Source organism: Jaculus jaculus, chromosome 6 (genome assembly GCF_020740685.1).
Source record: "Jaculus jaculus isolate mJacJac1 chromosome 6, mJacJac1.mat.Y.cur, whole genome shotgun sequence".
Lineage (NCBI taxonomy): Eukaryota > Metazoa > Chordata > Mammalia > Rodentia > Dipodidae > Jaculus > Jaculus jaculus.
Window position 1 is genome coordinate 38,354,479 of NC_059107.1, and position 20,437 is coordinate 38,374,915.

The 20,437-nt window shown below is 49.1% G+C and overlaps 1 protein-coding gene across 1 annotated transcript in view; it reads right to left on the bottom strand.

Moving 5' to 3' along the window:
• The window catches only part of Chchd6 (coiled-coil-helix-coiled-coil-helix domain containing 6), a 225,602-nt gene that overhangs the window by 178,872 nt on the left and 26,293 nt on the right, over window positions 1-20,437 (bottom strand). Inside the window, exons 3-4 of the mRNA XM_045152834.1 lie at window positions 17,468-17,537; window positions 15,364-15,505 (exon numbers count right to left, since the gene is read on the bottom strand). Of these exons, the coding sequence (XP_045008769.1) occupies window positions 15,364-15,505; window positions 17,468-17,537 (212 nt within the window). The remainder of the gene's footprint in view (window positions 1-15,363; window positions 15,506-17,467; window positions 17,538-20,437) is intronic.

A 20,437-nucleotide genomic window follows, 5' to 3' on the forward strand; every position in this document is an offset into this window, starting at 1 on the left:
CCCAAGTCAGCCACACAAAAGGTAGGGGCCGTAGAGGAGGAGGGGAAAGACTGCCACAAAAAGCAATAGGAAGTTAGGAAGATGGGGCCTGGAAGAAGGGTCTCTCAGCCAGCCTTCTTGACAAAGATTGCCTCTCTAGAAGCAGCAGCTACAGGCCTTCTAAGGAGCACTCCTGGGAAGGGGCTCCAATCCCCACCCACTGGGGCCTTTTCCAACACTCCCACCCATCCTGCCAACAAGTGGCCCAGGACTGCCACCTAGTGGGCTTCACTCAACACACATGACAGAGAGAGAGGAGAGGGGGAGGGAGAGATGCCAGAATCTAAAAGAGGATCCTGCCCTGAAGCTTTGTGACCTCATTCCCAGGGCTCAGCGGGATTCTCCCTGGCTGTGGCTACAACCAAAAGTGGTGGCGTACACCTTTAATCCCAGCACTTGGGAGACAAAGGTAGGAGCATGACCATGAGTTTGAGGCCAGCCTGAGACTGCTAGTGAAATCCAGGTCAGCTTGGGCTAGAGAGAGATACCCTATCTCAAAAAAAAAAAAAAAAAAAAAAAAACACTTGTGGAAAACAGTTCTCTAGGGAAAAGACAGAATGAAAGTCAGGAAGGACTGAGTTACATTCTCAGAGCCTGGCCCAACCAAGAGCAGGAAGTGCATGGGGCAGGCACACCAACTCCAAAATGGGCATCTGGGTTTCTCTACCCAAACACACAGGTTCTGGGCTCTGGCCTAAAACCAATGCTCATAATTCCAGCTGCTAGAGAAATTAGATAACTCCTCCCCTATAGGTCCTAGCTCAGCCCAGCAAAAGAGACTCCTGCCACTCTAGCAAGGAGTAGATAAGAGTCAAGATAAGGTCAAATTTTTACCAAAGAAAAAACAACTATGTTCAGAAAAGTATAACCAGAGGCTGGGAGGGAACAGCCCCAGAGGCCCAGGGCCTGGACAACAGATAAAAACACACATTCCCTCCTCAAAGGACTGGTCTCCAGAAGAACATAGTGTAAGAAACATGAGAACGCCCTTCCCCGCCAGCTCTTTCCATCCTTTTAGACCCTCTGGGGTCAAAGAGGGCTGTACTGGGGTCAGCACGGAGCACCAACCGCCCCTGGCCAGCTGTGTCTGCCTAACAAGGGGTCAAAGGCTGGGCCTACAGCAGTGTCCCAAGTCCCTGGAGGAATTTCAGACTCCTCATTAGCATGGAGAACTGCCTGCCCACCTGTTCGCAGAACTTCCTGGCTATGTGACAGATGGGGTGGTTAATGGGCTGGCTCAGCCTTGGAGGCAAGGTTCAGGCTCAGTACTGAAACTGGGGGTGGGTTGTGCTCTCTGGAGAGTTCATCCAGGGTTTCCTGGGCCAGTGGTGTTCAGGCCTTGGTCCCGGGCCCAGAGGTAGCCTTGCTAGGCCAGGGCCAGCCACAGCCCCAGCAGCTGCAGCCCCAGCAGCCAGGCTGCCTAAACCCTCAGTCCTTATCCTGACCCCACTCCCAGGAGGAGTCCTCAGCTCTGGAGGACTTCTCTCTGGTTCTGTCTCATATGCTAGAAAACTGGCCCTCTGCGAGGTCTAGCCAGGGCCAAACTTTGGACAGATGGCTGGGGAAGAGCTGTGTGCTGTGCCATGGTCAGCATCTTGACAGAAAATCTTCAGAACAACAGAGACACATGTCTGAGGGCTCAGGGAAAGCCCAAAGGTCAGCTGCCTGGAAGGCTGGCTGACCACTAGAAAAAGAAAGTCAAAGACAACTCAACTCAAGAGGACATCCCCACCCAGCGCCCACTCCTCAGAAACACTTCCGTGAAGGACTAGCTGGAGTCAACAGCAGTGTGCTCTCTCACCACCAGTTCTATCTGTGGAGAGCTGAGCAGTCACATACAACAAGGTAGCTGAGCAAAACACTCTGCTGAAGACCCAAACACAGGTTTGAGGGAAAACACAGGCTACTGAGTACACTCGGCTTGAGGTCCCCGGAGGAACCACCATGAGTGGTAGATAAGCCTGTGACCGTTTGGACACGAGGTGGCCCCACCAGAAGGCTTAATCCCAGTTGGTGATTGGATCACAGGGGTTCTGACCTCACCAGGATTAACCTGTCTCTTCTCTCTTCTCCCTGCCCCCTCTCTGGTTGCTCTGAGGTAAATAACTTTGCTCTGCCATACTATTCTGCCTCCCCAAAGCTACTAACAAAGGAGCCAGCAATGCAAAAAGATGACTATGGACTGAAACCCCTGAAACGCTGAGCCAAAATACACCTTTCTTCCTTTTAAATCATCTCTGAATTGTCACAGTCATAAAAAAAAAAAAAAAAGTGACTGACAGTACTCAACAGCACCTTCAGAACAGAAGCCGCAGAGTTCAGGTAGAGGATGGGCAGGGGGGAAGATGACAAGCTTTCAGCTGACCCCCAACACCCCTTCTTCCCTCCTCCGCTGTAAGTCTGTTAGCCAGACACTGAGCCGATAGCTGTGAGGGGCCATGTGACTACCATCTGACAACAATATGCCAAGAATTAAAACTACTTTTACTCTCTTCCTTCAAATAGCTGACTGGGCTCATGGGACTTCTTCTGACCTGGGACTAACTGCGGCACCCTGGGAACCTACCCCTCACCACTAACATGGACCACCCTGCAAGACACAGAACCGGCCTTTCCTGAGTATGCCACTATACCTGTGGGCTCTAAGTTGATCCACGACCCCTCTACTCTGTGCTTCCCCCGGGGTCCCATCAAGACCTCTCTCCAGGACTCCTAGTGGGGGGTTTCTCACAGACCCTACCCCTGCCAGCCTTGGGTCCTATACACTCTAAGCTAGCCTTACCTTGATAAGAGCCTTTCACAAGCTCCCTGCTGCACCTCAGACCCTGACTTTCCCTGAGACCTGGGACTTGAGGGTGCCCTGGCTTGCAGGTAGGTAGTCTCTAACTCAGAGCTCTACTACCTGTGCCCAAGACCCAAGAGCAGGCTCTCCTGACGGCAGTGCTCCTCCTGCTGCTGCCGCTCCCCACCCCCAAGTCTTGGTGGGATGCCTACTCCCCAGCCCCACCCGCAGTGCTTGGCCCAAATGTCAGCTCCTCGGAGAAGCCTCTGCTGACCACAACCTAAATGCGGCCCCCACCGCTGCTCTCTCTAGCCAGCTCATTTCAGTTTGTAGCTCATGTTTACTTGTTCAAAGGCTGCTTCTCTAATGGGAACGCGGGGTCCAGTGTGGCAAGAAGCATGTCACTTTGATATGGCAACAGAGCCCTCAGCGGATGGACCGAGCATGCAGGAAGGAGAGCAGAGCGGCAGCAGCACAGAGGAAACGAGTGAGGGCGAAGGTCAAATTCCTCATGGGGGAAAAGTGAAGGACAGTGAACAGATCTGCTGGAAAGAAATGGAAGTGAAAACCAAAGTGTAGTAAGTGTGAGGAGTGAATTTATGATTTTGCCACTGGGAGTCCCAGACACTATGACAAAAGATGGAAGTCATGTGACAACAAAATAGATGATCAGGGGTCAGCTGGCTCCAGACAAGGTGTGCCTGGGACTCAGAGGCGCAGAGGGGCTAACTGTGAATCCGAGTCACCTGAAGGTAAGGCACCTCGGCGGGGAGTGGAAACTTCTTCCTCAGCAGTCGGGGGACAGGAAGGTAGGCTATGGGGCTAGTGTAGTAGAGTCGTTAAGATGGAGTGCAAGGAATGGGGACCCAGTGGAAGTGAGGGTGACCCCGTGGATATGAGAGAAAGGTCCCTGCACAGGAGTCCATCCACACAGACCATCAAGGACCCTAGCGGCCTCAAGGGCAAGGCCCACTTGCAGACAAAGCACTGGCAGGTTTACCCAAGGCTGAAGTCTTGGAAGAGGGGCTCAGAGTGGCACCCATGCACAGCCTGTGGGTAGCTGTTACTACGGCCATGTCAGGGCTCTAGGGAAATGCAGGAGGCCAGGAGGAAAGCCAGGAACAACATGAAACAGCGAGGGAGGAAGACAGGAGGAAACAGCTCTGACTTATGATAATAGCCCAGGAGAAAGATGCCCACTGGAATGAAGTGAGAAGACTGACTGAGCTTGGGAAAGGGAAGGTGAGAGTGATGGCAAAAGTCCTATTAGAACAAGGGTCTCTGTGTCACTTTTGCTGAGGGCTGCTAGGCCCAGTCCCACACACTGAATTTCATGTCACTGAGTCCCCACATCAAACCACCCTGCTAACTCCCATGAGTGGGAAGAGAACGGGGGAAGAGGAAGATTGTCCCAGAGTCCCTCAGGAGTCAAGCAGCTATGCACCCAGGCTATCCAGCTCCATGGAGATCTGGGGTCTCCTGCATGTGGGGCCTGAGTACCACTAGCAGTTCTGGAAGGAGAACAAAGTGGGGGGAGGCCTGAGAGGAGAAAAGCAAAGGGCTCCGCAGGTTGAGGCGACTCAGAAGCAAAGCAGCCTGTGAGCCCAACAGCCCCCCTCCCCCATATGCTGAGAACTCGGACCAGGGCAAGAACCCAGGGCTGAACACCTCAGGTGGGGTGCAGGCTCATCTGCTCTCCCAGGCCACCTCATGGGGCCACCCCAGGGCCACTGTCCCCCAGGCCAGCCAAGTCCCCTCAGCTATAGAGTGCAGCGCCTGCAGCAAGTGGATTAAATAAAACTCCTGAGGCGGCAAAGCCTGCTGCGCTGAGGGAGATTAAGGAGGCACTGGAGAATCAAGAAGGAAAAGAAAGGAAGTAGGAAGAAAACCTGCCACAGCCCAGCTGCCGAGCTAACAGTCTCACTCATTTCTCATCAAAACCCTCTTCGGCAGAGGTTAAGCACACAATAGGCCATCGAGAGCGTCGGCCTGGCGGCTGCTTGAAATTCCACCCATGTGCTGTCGAGATGTATTTCTATTAATGTCCAGCGTGTGTCAGCGTGAAGATAAGGTGCCGACATCGTGTCCAACCAGTCAGCTAGAGAATGGGTCCCATGTTCAACACCACCTGACACTGGGAGCCTGCAAGTCGAGGCCCCAGCTCATCCCACCCCAGGGTCCCCCAGCACCTGTTGCCACTGCACAGGGGTCCCAAGTGGGCCCTAAGAGCAGGCAGAACAACTCCAACCACAGAAACAGAACCCCAGAAGGAGGCTGGTGCCAAGGAAGGAAGAGGAAAAAGGAGGCCCAGAGGCCGGAGGGACCAAGCTGGTACCTTACTCCCCTGGCACGTCAGCTCAGGGGCATCAGGGCTCAGCCACTCAGCATGTGTCACACACAAGCCTTTGCCAAATACATCCATTCTCAATACTGTGCACTCTTCCTCAGACCCCATGACAAGCCTCAGCCCTAGCCAAGGACAGAGAATGGAGACCCCCAGAGAAGTTCTGCTGAGGCTTGTCAATGGAGGAGAGGCTACCAGGAGTGCAGGACACTGGACTGCAGGAGATGGCAGGGAAGTGGACAAGGAACAGAACATCCACATGGGCCCAAGGCTAACAAAACTTCCAGAGTCTAGCCAGGTGTGGTCGTACTCAACTTTACTCACAGCACTTGGGGGGCAGAGGTAGGAGGACAGCTACCAGCACACACCATCTGACACAGCCGTGGAGGGTGGCCCAGTGCTGAAGCCAGGCATCCCATAAGTTCACTCTTAACACATGACACTAAGTCCTCCACTCAAAACATGGAGTCTGGAGCACCAGCCATGTCTGGGCCTCTCAAAAGAATGAAGCAGGAAGTTGAGGACAGTGCCTCTGCCACTCGGACACCTCCACTGGTGGCAACTTGTTTCCCTGGGGACCCACTGAACACACAAGAGGCCGAGGGCCTGGATGAGGTTGGCAGTCTGGTCCTCAGGAGGCTGAAGAGAAAACGCTTCCTTCACAGTTTTCTCCAGGTCTCAGCCCCAGCTGTCAGCCTGCTCGGTCGTCCCTGGTGCTAACAGACATTTTCATAGACATGCGATCTGCTAATTAGAAGCAATGACACCAGGATGGAACCGCAATCAGCCACTTGCCTAACAAAGTTCGCAACTAATGAGGACGTGCAGCTTGTGTCGGCACACGACAGAGGGCACTGAGCAGTGCTCCGCAACCTATCCGGAAGGCGCGCCTGGAGGCATCTGTAGACCTGTGATGGGGTAACGGGGGCAGACTGGAAGCCCACTCCAAATCCTCACTGTGCACCCAAGAATATGGTATGTGCAGCTTATGTTACCCTCTGTACCAGAGGCTGTAGTCCCACACTCGAATCTGAGTGGTCCACAAAGCAACTGCTTTCTTTAAAACAGGGGTCCCGGGCTCCCTACCTCCTTTTAAGGAGATCATCATCTGCCTCCACCTTATTCTACTGGCACCTCCGAGGCTCTGAGACTACGTTGTCCAGAACAACCCCCTGCACCAGACAGCCCCTGGCCCTACCCACTTGTCCTCACCTTAGGACTTCTTCCCTACCAAGTGAGTATGAGCTCCCTGGTGCCTGGGCATGGGTGAAGCTGCTGAGGGAAGCTGACTTCCTCATCACGATGGTTCCATCACAACACACCTGATGGGAGATGAGAAATGAGGACACAACCAGTTTTACCTCGGAGGTGCCGAGGCCGCCGCCTGCAGGTCTGTTGGGCCCACCTGGGGGCACAGCCCAATGACCTCAGTAGCAATCTTATCCTGGGCCCAACTTCAGTCCATTTACTTGGCCTCTCTCCTCCACAGCCTGGCAAATGTTTCTGTTTCTGGGCATAAACACCATTTTCCTCAGTCATATGATGTCCAGAATCACTAAAAAATGTCAAGGCACAGAAATCCACAAGAAAAATTTGGCTCATTATCAAAAGCAGCAGCAGCCAATAGAACTGTCAAATGGAAATTACAGGGGCCATTGTTTTGGACTAAACTCCTGCACAGACCAGGCTAAAAATCAAAATGGAGTCACTCATGCTAAAGTTCCCCACGGCCAAGCTGAAACTAAGCTGTTTATCCAACTTTCACAGAAATCAGGATTACAGCAAGAACAGCACAAGTTCCTGACAGGCCAGTTTCATTAACATGACCATGTAGCTGCCTCTGGTGAAATAAATCCTCACAAAAACAGTGGGCTAGAGAGATGGCTTAGCAGTTAAGGAGCTTGCATATGAAGCATGGGGACCCAGGTTCAACTCTCCAGAACCCACATAAGCTGGATGCACAAGGTCATGCATGCTCACAAGGTGGCCCCCACAACTGGAGTTTAACTGCAGTGGCTAGAAGCCCCGGCACGCCAACTATCAACACCCCCCCACCCCAGGTCACTCAGAAAAAAAGAAAAAGCTGAAGTTAACTAATCAGCTGTTTTCTAACATTAGGTGCCCAGTCCCCACCTTACAAGGAAAGGAACTGCTTGGAATCAGGTGGCCAGTCTCTCCTCTGTGTTTGGCTTCCACTGTCTTCAGGGAGTCTGTGTGTAAAGCCATCCTCTTCAGTCCAGCCTGCAGTACATGGATTCTGTTCTGTGAACCAAAGTTCTGCCAAATTAAACCACTTAAGATCTTTAACTAATGTGCTAGAATTTGGTCCACTGACACAACGAACCTGGGAGATGACCAAGGTGTGGACTTCAGGGTCTTCAGGATGGCTATGACAGATGAACCACAGAAGGTGGACAATGTGTTTAAAAAGAAGAGAGAGTTAAAGAAGTTCCTGACCTTGCCCTGAGAGCCCGCTGGATTGTACCCAGAAAGAAAGAATCCTCTTTTACAGATCAGAAGATGAGGCTAACAAGAAACCTAACCACTGAGAAGCTTACCTGGAGTATCCTGTCACCAGGTTCCCAGGAAGACTTACAAAATTAAAATCCTACCCAGGGTGATGGTTCACACCTCTAACTCCAGCCCTTGGGAGGCTGAGGCAGGAGGATCACAAGTCTGAGGCCACCCTGGGCTGCATAGTAAATTCCAAGAAGAGCCTTAGCTACAGTGTGAGACCCTCTTCAAAAAAGAAACAATGAGCCAGGTGTGGTGGTGCACGCCTTTAATCCCAGCACTCGAGAGGCAGAGGTAGGAGGATCGCCGTGAGTTCGAGGCCACCCTGAGACTACATAGTGAATTCCAGGTCAGCCTGAACCAGAGTGAGACCCTACCTTGAAAAAAAAAAAGAAAGAAAGAAAAAAGAAACAATGAATCGGCCAGACAGAACACTCTTACTTGGAGTTTCCTGCACACAGTCCAATGCAGCCCACAGGCACTTTGGATACCTCTGCTCCAAGCAGTCTCCACATTTTCCAGTGTTAGAAAAATAGCAAAGAATATGTGGCAGAGATCGTGTGTGGTCTGGAAAGCCAGAAATATTTACTCTTTGGCTCCTTAAACTATCAACCTCTGATCTAATCTAAAGTCAAGCTCAGAAGGCCAAAAAAAAAAAAAAAGAAGAAGAAGAAGAAGAAAGGAATGTCATGAAGTTTTTCCGGTTTATGTCTTTTATCAGCCATGGGTGTCAACAACATAGATCTCTGTGGGAATTCAAGCTCGCTGTCTACCGCTCAAATTAGAAGAGGCCTAAGTTACAAGGCCACTAGAGTCCTTAAGGTCACCAAAACCCTAAAACACAGAACCAGGATACAAGCATCAGACTGCCTATCTCACTGAGCTAAATGTCATGTCCTGCCTTCATAACCTGAGCCTGAGCCCAGGAACCAAACAAACATCTTCTGGCTGACTCCAGGTACCATGATAAATGAAAGGGGTTTGTTCTGATTTGAAGGGGGTGCTAGTTTGAATGCATGTCCTCCATACACTCAGGTACTTATTTTTACCTTTTGGTTTTTCAAGGTAGGGTCTCACTGTAGCTCAGGCTGACCGGAATTCACTACGTAGTCTCAGGGTGGCCTTGAACTCATGGTGATCCTCCTACCTCTGCCTCCCAAGTGCTGGGATTAAAGGCGTGCGCCACCATGCCGGGCTTCTCAGGTGTTTTTATTAAAAGCTCGTAACTGGGGTCTCCAGCCACCTGGCTAGAGGAAGTGTCAGTGGGGGCTAATCCTGGGGTCTAGCCACAAGGTGTGTATGGGGGTGACTCTAATTTTGAGCCCAAAGGTGTGCAGGGCAGTATGAGCTCTGGCGAGTTTGTGTGCTAGTGCAGGCACTTCGCCGGCTGCCGTTTTTCTGCTTGGAGGTACACAGGCAATTTCCTCACCACTGATGGAACGTCCCCCTAGATCTGCATGCTTGACATAAACCCCTTCCTCCCCTAAACTGTCAATCTGAATGTTCAGACCAGCAGCGTGAAGCTGTCTAGTACGAGTGGGTTTGGTTTTGCTTTTTTGTTTGTTTGCTTGCTTTTATTTTTCAAGCTAGGGTTTCACTGTAGCTCAGACTGACCTGGAATTCATCCTATAGTCCCAGGGTGACCTCAGACTCACAGCTATCACTCCTACCTCTGCTTCCCCAAGTGCGGGGATTAATGGCATGTGCAACCACACCCAACTTGCTTTGTTTTTTGTTTGTTTTAAGACAGGGTTTTACTACATCATACAGGCTGGCCTGAAATGCATGGCCAATCATCCTTCCTCAACCTCCCAAGTGCTGAGATTAGAGGTGTGAACCACCACACCAGAGTCTGATCTGGGCCTTATATTTAGAATTCTTAGACATTCTAAAGAAGCTATAATGGACAACCATTACCAACTCTTAGCCACAGGCCCATGATGAAACCAAGGAAAGATAAAAACCCCACTGGACAGTGGTGTCTATAATACTAAACACCACAGAGATGAACATGGACACACCACAGCTCTCCCTCTCCAAGAGGGTTTATCATTTTAGGAATGAAACTATCAAAATACAAGCAGAAAATGTTAGAAAGAAAGGGTACAAGGGGAAATCTTCCACCTCACCAATTTAAAAAACTTGCAACTCATAAACTTTGAATCCCACATTTTTTTCAATTTTATTTATTTGGGTGGGGGCATGCCAGGGCCTCTTGCCACCTCTAATGAACACCAGACTCTTGTGCTACTTGTTGTATCTGGCCTATATGGGAAGCTGGCAATTTGAATCCCAGGTGTGGCAAGGCTTGTAAGCAAGTGCCTTTAACCACTGAGCCATTTTCCAAGCCTCTCTTTCATTTTTATAAAGATCCAGCTAACATGTTTCATCATCCCCCACCCCTCCTCTCAGAGACCTTTCTCACTCTCCAAAGAGTCAGGGGGCACCAGCTCCTTCTCCTTGCTCCTCCACTATCCCTCTGGTATGATGTTTTCAACACTGTACTGTCACTTCTAAGAATGTAATTCTCCTAATAAACACATCTGCCTGAGGACACGAGCAACACTATTCATTTCATCTATTAGGAAACCAATTTAGTGCCTAACATATACTAGTGTGTGGATATGTGGACTGCTCACCAAAAAAAGAAAGAAATGAGACTGGAGAGATAGCTCAGTGATTAAAGGTGCCTACCTGCAAAGCCTGACAGCCCAGGTTCCATTCCCCAGTACTCCCATAAAGCCAGATGCACAGTCTCATGTGTCTGGCTTGCAGCAGCAGGAGGCTCTGCCATGCCCATATACTCTCATCTCTCCCACCTCCCTCAAATAAATAAATATTTTTTAAAAAAAAGAGAAAGAAGGGCAGGGAGTGGTAGCACATGCCTTTAATCCCAGCACTCAGGATGCAGAGGTAGGAGGATCAATGTAAGTTCAAGGCCACCCTGAGACTACATAGCAAATTCCAGGTGAGCCTGAGCTAGAGTGACTCTACCTCGAAAAACAAAAAACAAAAAAAAAAAGAGACGGGATTGTGGTTAAGGTACTTGCCCTACAAAGCCAAACGACCCAGGTTCAATTCCCCAGTACCCAAATAAATCAAGTAAATATTTTTTTAATTTAAAAAAAAAGAGAATGAAATGAGGGTTTTTGGTTTCTATCAGGTGCGCTGCAGTCTCATCTACCTACTACTACGTGTGGCAAAACACCAGGCAGAGCTGTAAACCTCACTCTGCCAGGCCTCTATTTCTCCATCCACTGGACCATTAAAGCTCATCCCAAACCACTTCAGTCTCTCTTAGTTCTACCCAGAATGTTTGATTTGGACTCCAGACCTCTTCCAATTCAGAGGGAAGCACAGCTCATAAAGGAGTCAATGACACTCGGGGCCTTCACCTGGAGCAGAACTGGGGCTGGACAAGATGCAAGGGACAGGAAACAGGCACAAACACGTACCGAGCAGTTCATTACCACTGCACTAGGTGGGAAAGGGTAACATTTTTGTCATCAGAAATAGGTTATAAAAATTATTACCTTTCCTTCTCATTAGTTTTATGAACTTTTCCTAAAAATGAGGTAAATCATTCACTCAAGCAGAAGAGGATTAAAGGTCATTATTATAAAAATCAGACGCATACAGAGAGGGTATAAGAGCATATTAAATGCCGAGACTGCTCTCAGTACATCCAAAGGGGGCTACAGGTCCAAAGAATTTGGGCTTCGAGGCACTGAGTCACAGAAGTCATGGAGGGGTAGCAGCCAGCTCACTCTACCAGCAGCCACCAGCAATGCCTCTGGCTGACCGGGCCCAGGGCAAGCAGGAAAGAAGGATGCACTCTGTTCTAAACTCCTCAGACTACCAGGCCCTATAGCACTCTGCCCAGAAGGCTGCTGACCCCAGCCTCCTTCAGTGCCTTCACAAATGGAAAAGAATTCTCCACACTGCGTTCAGGTTCTTCTCTCCATCTTTCTCCTCTCATATAAATTCTCCGAAGTTAAAATTCTCTCCACTAAAGTACTTGCCACCCATCAAAAGGGAGTCACATCCTCTGCAAGCAATAGCAACAGCATCCACCTGGCACTTTAGCTGTTGGCACTTATCAGCTTCCCTTCTCCAACAGGTATCTGCAGGCCTCAAAAATCACCATCTAGGGCTGGAGGGATGATTTAGTGGTTAAGGTGTTTGCCTGAAAAGCCTAAGGACCCAGGTTCAATTCCCTATTACCCATATAAGCCAGATGTACAAGGGGGCGCATGCATCTGGAGTTCATTTGCAGTGGCTGGAGGCCCTGGCACACCCATTTTCTCTGTATCTCTCTCTTTCTTTTTCTCTCTCTCCCTCTCAAAATGGATAAATAAGTTTAAAATTTTTAATTTTTTAAAAAAATACTTGCTACAATCCCTCCTACAGGAAGTGCATCTATACAGTTCTTCCTACGGGAGATGTATCTGCCGTGGCCCCGCCTGCAGGAGATGTACCTGATGCTACAGCACCACCTACACGAAGATGCGCTGCTCTGACCTCTCCTAAGAGATTCTCCTGACGCCACTGCCCCTCCGGAAGGAGATGGAGAAGTGAGCCTGCTGTACTACCACACAAAAGAAACCAGCTCCGGTGAAAACAAAGGATGGTGGACTGACAAATACCAGCAGATGCAACCCTCAAGAAGGCCAGGGGACCAGACAGACATCAGAGTGCCAAGAGGGAACAGAGGCAGCAAAAAGACAAAGCCTAACAGTATAAGGGGCCTGCACAGCCTACCTGAGTTTCAATGAACAACCTCTGCCCTGACCTCCCACCAATCTCTGTACCCCCAATCCAAACTGCAAGTTTTCCTGGTGGAGCTTGGGATGTGTGCCCAGTTGTAGCTTCCACAGAGATGGGCACTAGAATTAAAATCTCAGAGACTAAACACAATACAAAAAAGGAAAGTTCTTGAAAGAAAATCAGAATACTAACTGCAGGAAGAAAGGACACTAAGAGTCGGGTGTGGGGGTGCACACTTTTAATCCCAGCACTTGGGAGGAGGCAGAGGTAGGAGGATTGCTGTGAGTTTGAGGCCACCCTAAGACTACACAGTGAATTCCAGGTCAGCCTGGGCAAGACCCTACCTCAGAACAAAAAGAAAGGAAGGAAGAGAAAAAGGAAGAAAGACAGAAAGAAAGAGGGAAGGGAAGGGAAGAAAGCAAGAAAGCAAGAAAGCAAGAAAGAAAGAAAGAAAGAAAGAAAGGGAAAGAGGCCGGGTGTGGTGGTGCACACCTTTAATACCAGCACTTGGGAGGCTGAGGTAGGAGGATCACCGTAAATTCGAGGCCACCCTAAGAAAACATAGTGCAGTCCAGGTCAGCCTAGGCTACAATGAGACCCTACCTTGAAACACCAAGAAAAAAGAAAGAAAGAAAGGAAGAAAAAAAGGGAGGGAGAGAAGGAGGAAGAACACTGAGTAGTTAGGTGGGAATACTCACCAAGGAAGGCAAAATACCTTCTTTCAACCTGGCCAGGAGTGGTAGCTCACACCTTTAATCCCAGCACTTGGGAGGCTGAGGACTGCTGTGAGTTCAAAGCCACCCTGGGACTAAACAGTGAATTCCGGGTCAGCCTAGGCTACAGTGAGACCCTACCTTGAAAAAACAAAAAGCAAACCAAAAAAAAACCTTTCAACCTGAAGGAAGTGACATGCTTCACCAATTCCTACAAACTCAGGCTCACAGACAGTATTATTTTTCTAGAAAAATGAGAATAAATCAAGCAAGAATTTATTTTTTATTCTAAATTCACCCTTCACAAACAACAATGATAACAAAACCTCTATACATCTGCATGGAGGGCCATCTAAATTCCCTCTCATTTCATCAGATCTCACCCCAGGAACAGTCTGAGAAAATGGGCCCAGCCTTCCCCTTTGCTGGCAGAACAGGAATCTGTGAATTCAACTCCACTGTAATTAACACCTTCCAGGTGAGAATGAAGCCATGGAGCACCTACAGGCTGTGATTTCCCACATTCAGGTGAATGTCCACATGATTAGCCCTTGGTCTCTACAAGGAGGGTCTTCTGTGCTGGCTGTTGGCAGTGGGGTGACAACCTCCCACCCTTCAGAGACTGACAAACAGAACCTCCCAAACCCTGTCCAGGTCCTCACATCAACAGACTCCTCACCAGGAACCTGCAGGGTTCTAGAAGCCCAAGTTGGACTTGCTCTCCCTCTTACAAACTATAAGGGTCTTCTATTGCTTCAGAGCCTGGTGAACTACCTCATGAGTACAGTGAAGACATCCAAAGGCTTCAGATCTTGCTCTCCCCTCCCAGTGCCCTGCTACCCTTCTTACCCTGCTTCCTTGCCTGGGGCTATACAACTTCCAGGGTGGGGTTGAATGCCATTTCTAGCCCACCGGCAGCTTACACTAGTCCCTCAGCATCCCCAAATCATCTCATCTCACTGCTGTTTAATAACACTTGCTGTAACCAATTAGGCATATTTCAAAGTTCTTGGCTTAAGCCTATCTTCTCCCATAGACTGAAAATTTCCTGAGGGGTAAGAGTCAAAGGGTTTATATTTTCCAAAAGGCCCATTTAAACCAGCATTCCTTCCACACCCACTGAACATTTTGAACATCTGTGTGATCATCAAATCAGCCAGCATGCTTCCTTCCCACCCCATCATCAGCTCAGGAAGGCCTACCTCATACAGGCAAGAATGCTCCTCGACTCAAATCACATGCTGCCAACAACCATTCCTGCCCAAATGTCTCTAGAAAAGAGCCCTGGCTGCAGTTGGTGGAGCCTCCCTGGTCTCTTTGCCAAGGACTGGAATGGCCGGGGCACCCAACACAACTCAAGCCAATGGGATGGACGAGGAATGCTCTGGGGAAGCTATCTTTGCTGACAGACAAGTGGGCTGCTAAGTTGTGACCATGAAGCAACAGCAACCATCACAAAACTGCGGGAGTCAGCCTGAGCATGGTCTGGGCTTGCAGGGGATAGCAGAAGGGAGGGAGGAGCACCAGGTCCCCGAGGCGAGCCAATGGACTGTCCCACACTGGGAGTGTTCCTGGACTTTTCATGTTGTGAAATAAACTCTGCATTTAAGTACAAAGCATCTTGACTAATGGCCCCAATCAATTAGATGAATTAATAACAGTAACAGCAGTCATAGCACACTTTCATGATCTGCCGCATGTGTAAGCCCTGGGTGGCTATTATCTCTGGTCCCCAGGGCAACCCCTATATGAATATCACGATCCTCTGCCAAGGCTCAGACAATGTGCCAGGGCTGAAAAGCAGGGAACCAGGATTTGCACCTGGGCTGCCTCACTTTGAAAACAATGCTCTTGGTGTCCCACACCGCATGGCCCTGAGCATCCTGTCCTCTCTCCTCATTCATTCCTGGAACACACAGTGCTGCCACCCTACCCTGTGATGTCTCAGAGGTGCATGAGACTGTCAAATGGTCTGGGCTCATACAGCTCCTGAGGTCCACAGAGAATGAAAACTGTATCAAGGTGGCAAAGCAAATCAGTGAAAGCCAGGACTCAAAGAACCCAAGTTCCCGGTGCTGGAAGATACACTTTCCCCGGAGGTACAAGTAATAGAGCTGGCAAGAGAGCCAAGCCAGATGATGAGGCTCCAAGGCCAGAGTGCTGCACAAGGCAGGAGACCAGTCAGCTCAGGAGAACACACTCACCAGCCGCTCGGATGGCTGCTCTCGGCCAGCACTGCCCCGTTCCTGAGGCCTGGATGCCTTCAAGTGCTTCGCAGCCATTTCTCTCTCCCATTTTGCTGCCTGGATCAGCTCATCTTGGACTGCAGCCTGCTCCTCCTGGAACCTAGGTCAGAAGAGAGATGGGGAGAAGCAGATGCAGACGGCACGGCTGGCAGTGCACCGGCAGTAAAGTCCACTTCAGCTGACCACACAGGACTAGGGCTTGTGGGCCACCAGAATGCTGAGCCGACTCAGGCAGGCCAGGAGAGGGGAGGGTTAGAAAACCACATGCCTGTCAGAGCACCAGCAGGAAAGTCCACTTCAGCTGGCCAGGCAGGATTGAGGCTTACGGGCCACCAGAATGCTGAGCCAACTCAGGCTGGCCAGGAGAGGGAGGGTTAGAAAACCACACGCCTGTCCTCGCACCCCTCTGAGGACAGACCTCACAGGCAGCATCTACAACCTGGACAGTGTAGATTAGGAGCAGGAGCAGGAGCAGGCCACAGGCAAGGTCTCAGGCAGACATGTGCCAATGAGAGAGTGTCCACGGCGGACAGAATTCCATGTGAGCCACCCTTCAGACAGGGTGAGCAGCTCCCTTCCCTTGCCTCCACTGACAGCCTGAGGGTTTGAGACCACAGCATTCCTTTGTTTGAGCTCTGAATACACTCCTACCCTGTGACTGATATGGACATTTTGCCTAGTAAATCCTAAACAGAAAAAAAAAAAAAATTCTAAGAACTAAAACACGCTCAATAGTATTACATAGTGAAACAATGCAAGCAAGATTTGTTTCACCACAGCAACAGTGGAAAGTACATGCTTTGTCTATAGGTGGAATCTAAAAATTGAGAACCAATAAACAGCATGCTTATAAACAGTTACAAAGCAAACATAATCTGACAGTAAGTGAAACTTACACGATATAAAGCTGCCTATAATATTAAAGCACCCTAAACTGAGGGAAGAAGGCCTGCAGAAGAGATACTCCAACATGCCAACTGGGTGCTTAGCTAATGAGTCTATGGGGATTTTTTTGTTGTATATACTTTCTAAGTCTTTCATTAGCATGCATTAGCTCACAAGTGTTAAAAATGGCAAGTGGGGGGTAGGTTAGTTATTCTTTGAAAGGTCCCCTGGGATTGGGGAAGATAAAGTTTGAAAATGTAGGCCTTTATTTAGCCCAGAGCTGGAGGGCAAGTCCTCAGATAGAGCTGACACTGGGCCCACAGGCTACATGTGAGCCCTGGGACCATATGGGGCCATTTCCTCAAGGATGACACACAGCCGCCAGTAACAACTACAGAAGGCCATTGCTGTGACTGTGAGCCAGGCCCAGTGTGGTGCTTCCTGTGCTTTAACCCACTCCTGACAATGCCTAACTAAGAATGTCTCAGATGCAGCAATTTTCCCAGGTGACAGCCAGCAAGGCCAGCTGCACTCCAGAAGCCACTGTGCCCTAACCTCTTCTGCAGGTCCTCCTGGAGAGGACAGGTCCTGCCTCCAAAGTGTGGCCTGCGCTGGCAGGAAGCCCATCAGTTAGAACCAGGTGGGTGCCACTTCCTTTCCTCTCTAAAAATGTGTCCTTTGTGGATACAGGGTCTCGCTCTAACCTAGGCTGAATCACGCCAACCTCAAACTCATGGTGATCCTTCTTCCTCAGGCTCCCAAGTGCTGCAGTTATAGTCATGAGCCACCATGGCCGGCTTTCGTCAGCCACTCCCCCACGTCTCTTTTGGTAGTTTTTCATGTTTAAACTAGGACCAAGACCACTCTAGAGTTGTCCATCCACATAAGTGAGATAAAACATGAGTAAAGAGGCTGGACAGACAGCTCAGTGTTTAAAGGTACTTGCTTGCAAAGCCTACAGGTGTGGGCTTGATTCCCCAGTGCCCCATAAAGCACAGGAGACCCTGGTGCACGCATTCTTATTCCCTCCCTGCTCAAATAAATACATATGTAAATAAATAAATGATTTATTATTTAAACAACATAAGATGAGTCCTCTGGGGCCTAGGGGGTGTGGAGCACTGGGAGGAAAGCAGCTTGTGGTGGAGCACTGGCAGGTGCAGGTGCTCGGGCTCACCTCGTCAGATCCTTCTTCACCTTTGAGGGCTGCTGGCTACCACTGCTCTCCACCCTGGGCACTTTGGAGTCTGCAAAAAGATGACATGGCCTGTCAGCAGCACCCAGAACTCATGAAGGCAGGAGGTTACCGAGGACAGGGGTCAGGAACACACACCCATGGGTCAGTGGGCTTCCCCAGAAAGCCACACTCTGTGCAGACAGATGTGTCCCCATGGAGGAGCGTGCCCACACACAGACCAACAAGCTCAGTCAGACAGAATTTATCCTGACTCAGCCAGTCTGGAGAGCCCAATGACTCTAAGGCTGCTCTTTCCCACAAGGACTCTCTGTACCTCGCTGGTTGGGGCTAGGTTTTAGTGGGGGGGGGGTAGTAGAGGGCTCTTGCATTTTGCCTCCTTTCTTTGAAAGCTTGCCCCACCAGAAATGCATGTGAGATGTAATTATCATTCTAACAATATTAAGAGAAGGGGCCCTTTGGGAGCATTAGGAATCGATGGCCTCATGAGTGCCATCCCCCCTCACCTTCCTCCCAACATGAGTGTCTTTATATGCAAAGGGAAACATACTTGAGCTAGCACACTTGCTCTGCCTCCAATGTGATGCTCTGAGCCGCCTGGGGCTCTGTGGAGTTCCCACGAGCAAGAAGGCAATCATCAAATGCTGCCACCCGGCCCTGGACTTAGCAGCCTCCAAAACCGTAAGACAATAACTTCTGTTCTTTAAAAATTACACTGTCTATGGTATTTAGTTATAGCAACAGAAAGCAGACTGAAAAACATCCCTTTCTACAGATTCCTAATTCTGAGTATGGCAAATAACCCATATTAAACCCAATTATACTTCAGCCAGTCTCACTCCTAGAATTACCTAAAATTATGGGGCTATTAGAATAGGGCTACATGAAATTGGGGACTTCTAAGCAAACCCAATTTGTCCCCCCTGCACTTGGTGACACTGAAGGTCTTGTTACTCCTCCTCTTCCCCAGCCCGCATCCAAACCTGTAGCCAGAAGCCCTGTAGCTCTCTTTGTGGCACTCCCTGATGCCCCACTTCCACCTTAGGCTTCCAAGGTTACCAGGATAGGAGCACCTGTGCACAGCTTTTCTACCCTGCTCCAGAGGAAGGCACACCCCACATGCTCTTCAGTAACAAGCAAGGCTCTCAGCTGGGACTAAAACACAGACCACTGCCGGGATTTGGTTTCAACAATTATGTTCTTCTTATTTAGTCATTTATAAAAGTGTCGCCAAGGTTTAGCTGTGGTGTTTACTTTTGTTTTTAATTTTTTTTTTTACATCTATTTGAGAGAAAGAGAGAGAGAAAGAGGCAGATAGAGGGAAAAAGACTGGGCACACTAGGGCCTCTAGCCACTGCAAACAAACTCCAGATGCATGTGTCACCTTGCGCATCTGGCTGTATGTGGGTACTGAGGGATCTAACCTGGGTCCTTGGGCTTTGCAGGCAAGTGCCTTAACTGCTAAGCTGTCTCTCCAGCCCTAGTTTTGCTTAGTGCTAATGTTGTCATTGTTGTTGCTGCTGTTTTCAGGTAGGGTCTTGTTCTACTAGCCCAGGTTGACCTGGAGTTCAATGTAGTCCCAAGCTGACCTTAAACTCACAGTGGTCCTCCAACCTCTGCCTCCCAAGGGCTGTGACTAAAGGTGGGCGCCATCACACCCAGCTATTTTTGCTTTTGGTAAGTCTCTGTTTTCTGAGCAGAGCATGTAGCTTAGTTGGTAGAGTGCTTGCCTAGTATGCACAAGGCCTTGGGTTCTATCCCTATTCCTACATGGTACACACTTGTAATCCCAGTACTTAGGAGGTGGAGGCAGGAGATCAGAAGCTCAAGGTTATTGTCAGCTACATAGTGTGCTCAAGGTCAGCTTGGACTACATGAGACTCTATCTTAATAAAATAGAATAAATCCCCCACTTTCATAACTACAAAAATAAGCACAAATCTACCAGCCTCCTCTCCCATGGGGCTTGCCTGTGTCCCTACTTGGTCCTGAGCACCATCTAGTCTATGTGACCATCTCTGCACATTTTCTATTGAGCTGTCTTTCTTATGACTTTTAGAACTCCTCCTAGGCTAAGATTACAGCACTCTGTCAAATATATTTTCCGTAGTTTATCATACATTCTTTAGTTACTTTTTCTAAATTGTCTCTAATTTCTTATAGGCAATTTTAGGTTTCTCCACTTGATGTGCTCAGAATATCTCTTGTATTGTACTTTAATGGCTTCCGTTTTAACTCCTGGAACATGGTATGAGATAAGGATTTCATTGTCACATCTCGCTAACCTTGTTCCGTCACTGACACAAAGGCAAAAAGTGGTTTAAAAGAGATCTTCAATCAGCCCATTTCAAGACAGTCCACTTCTGTTGACTCTTCTTTCATCATAACCAGAAACTCAAAACACTTTTAGCCTGCAAAATATTTTGATGTTACTAACAACCAGAATACTACTATTCCCTTTCTAACTGTTAAAACTCACCAAAGTGGAAGCAAATGCTTCTTTTCTCTTTCAAGGCTAAGGCTGACAAGAGACATTTTGGCAATTTCCACATTTCCATTACTTTCCATCAACTAATCTAGTTTACTAAGACTCCTCTCAGACACACTGGGAAGGTGTAATTTTTTTTTTTTCTTTTTTGGTTTTTGGTTTTTGTTTTCTGAGGTAGGGTCTCACTCTACCCAGGCTGACCTGGAATTCACTATGTAGTTTCTGGGTGGCCTCAAACTCACGGCGATCCTTCTACCTCTACCTCCCAAGTACTGGGATTAAAGGCATGTGCCACCACACTGGGCTCTAGGAAGGTCTTTTTGGCAAAGAATGGTGGTTCAAACTGAACTCAGTGCTTCCCCACGGTCTCTGGTGGGTCGAAGTACATATACGTACTGTCTCTGATGCTTGGAGGAAGGCCTGAGGCAGATAACATAGGGTTAAAGGTGTCAAACACAGTCCAG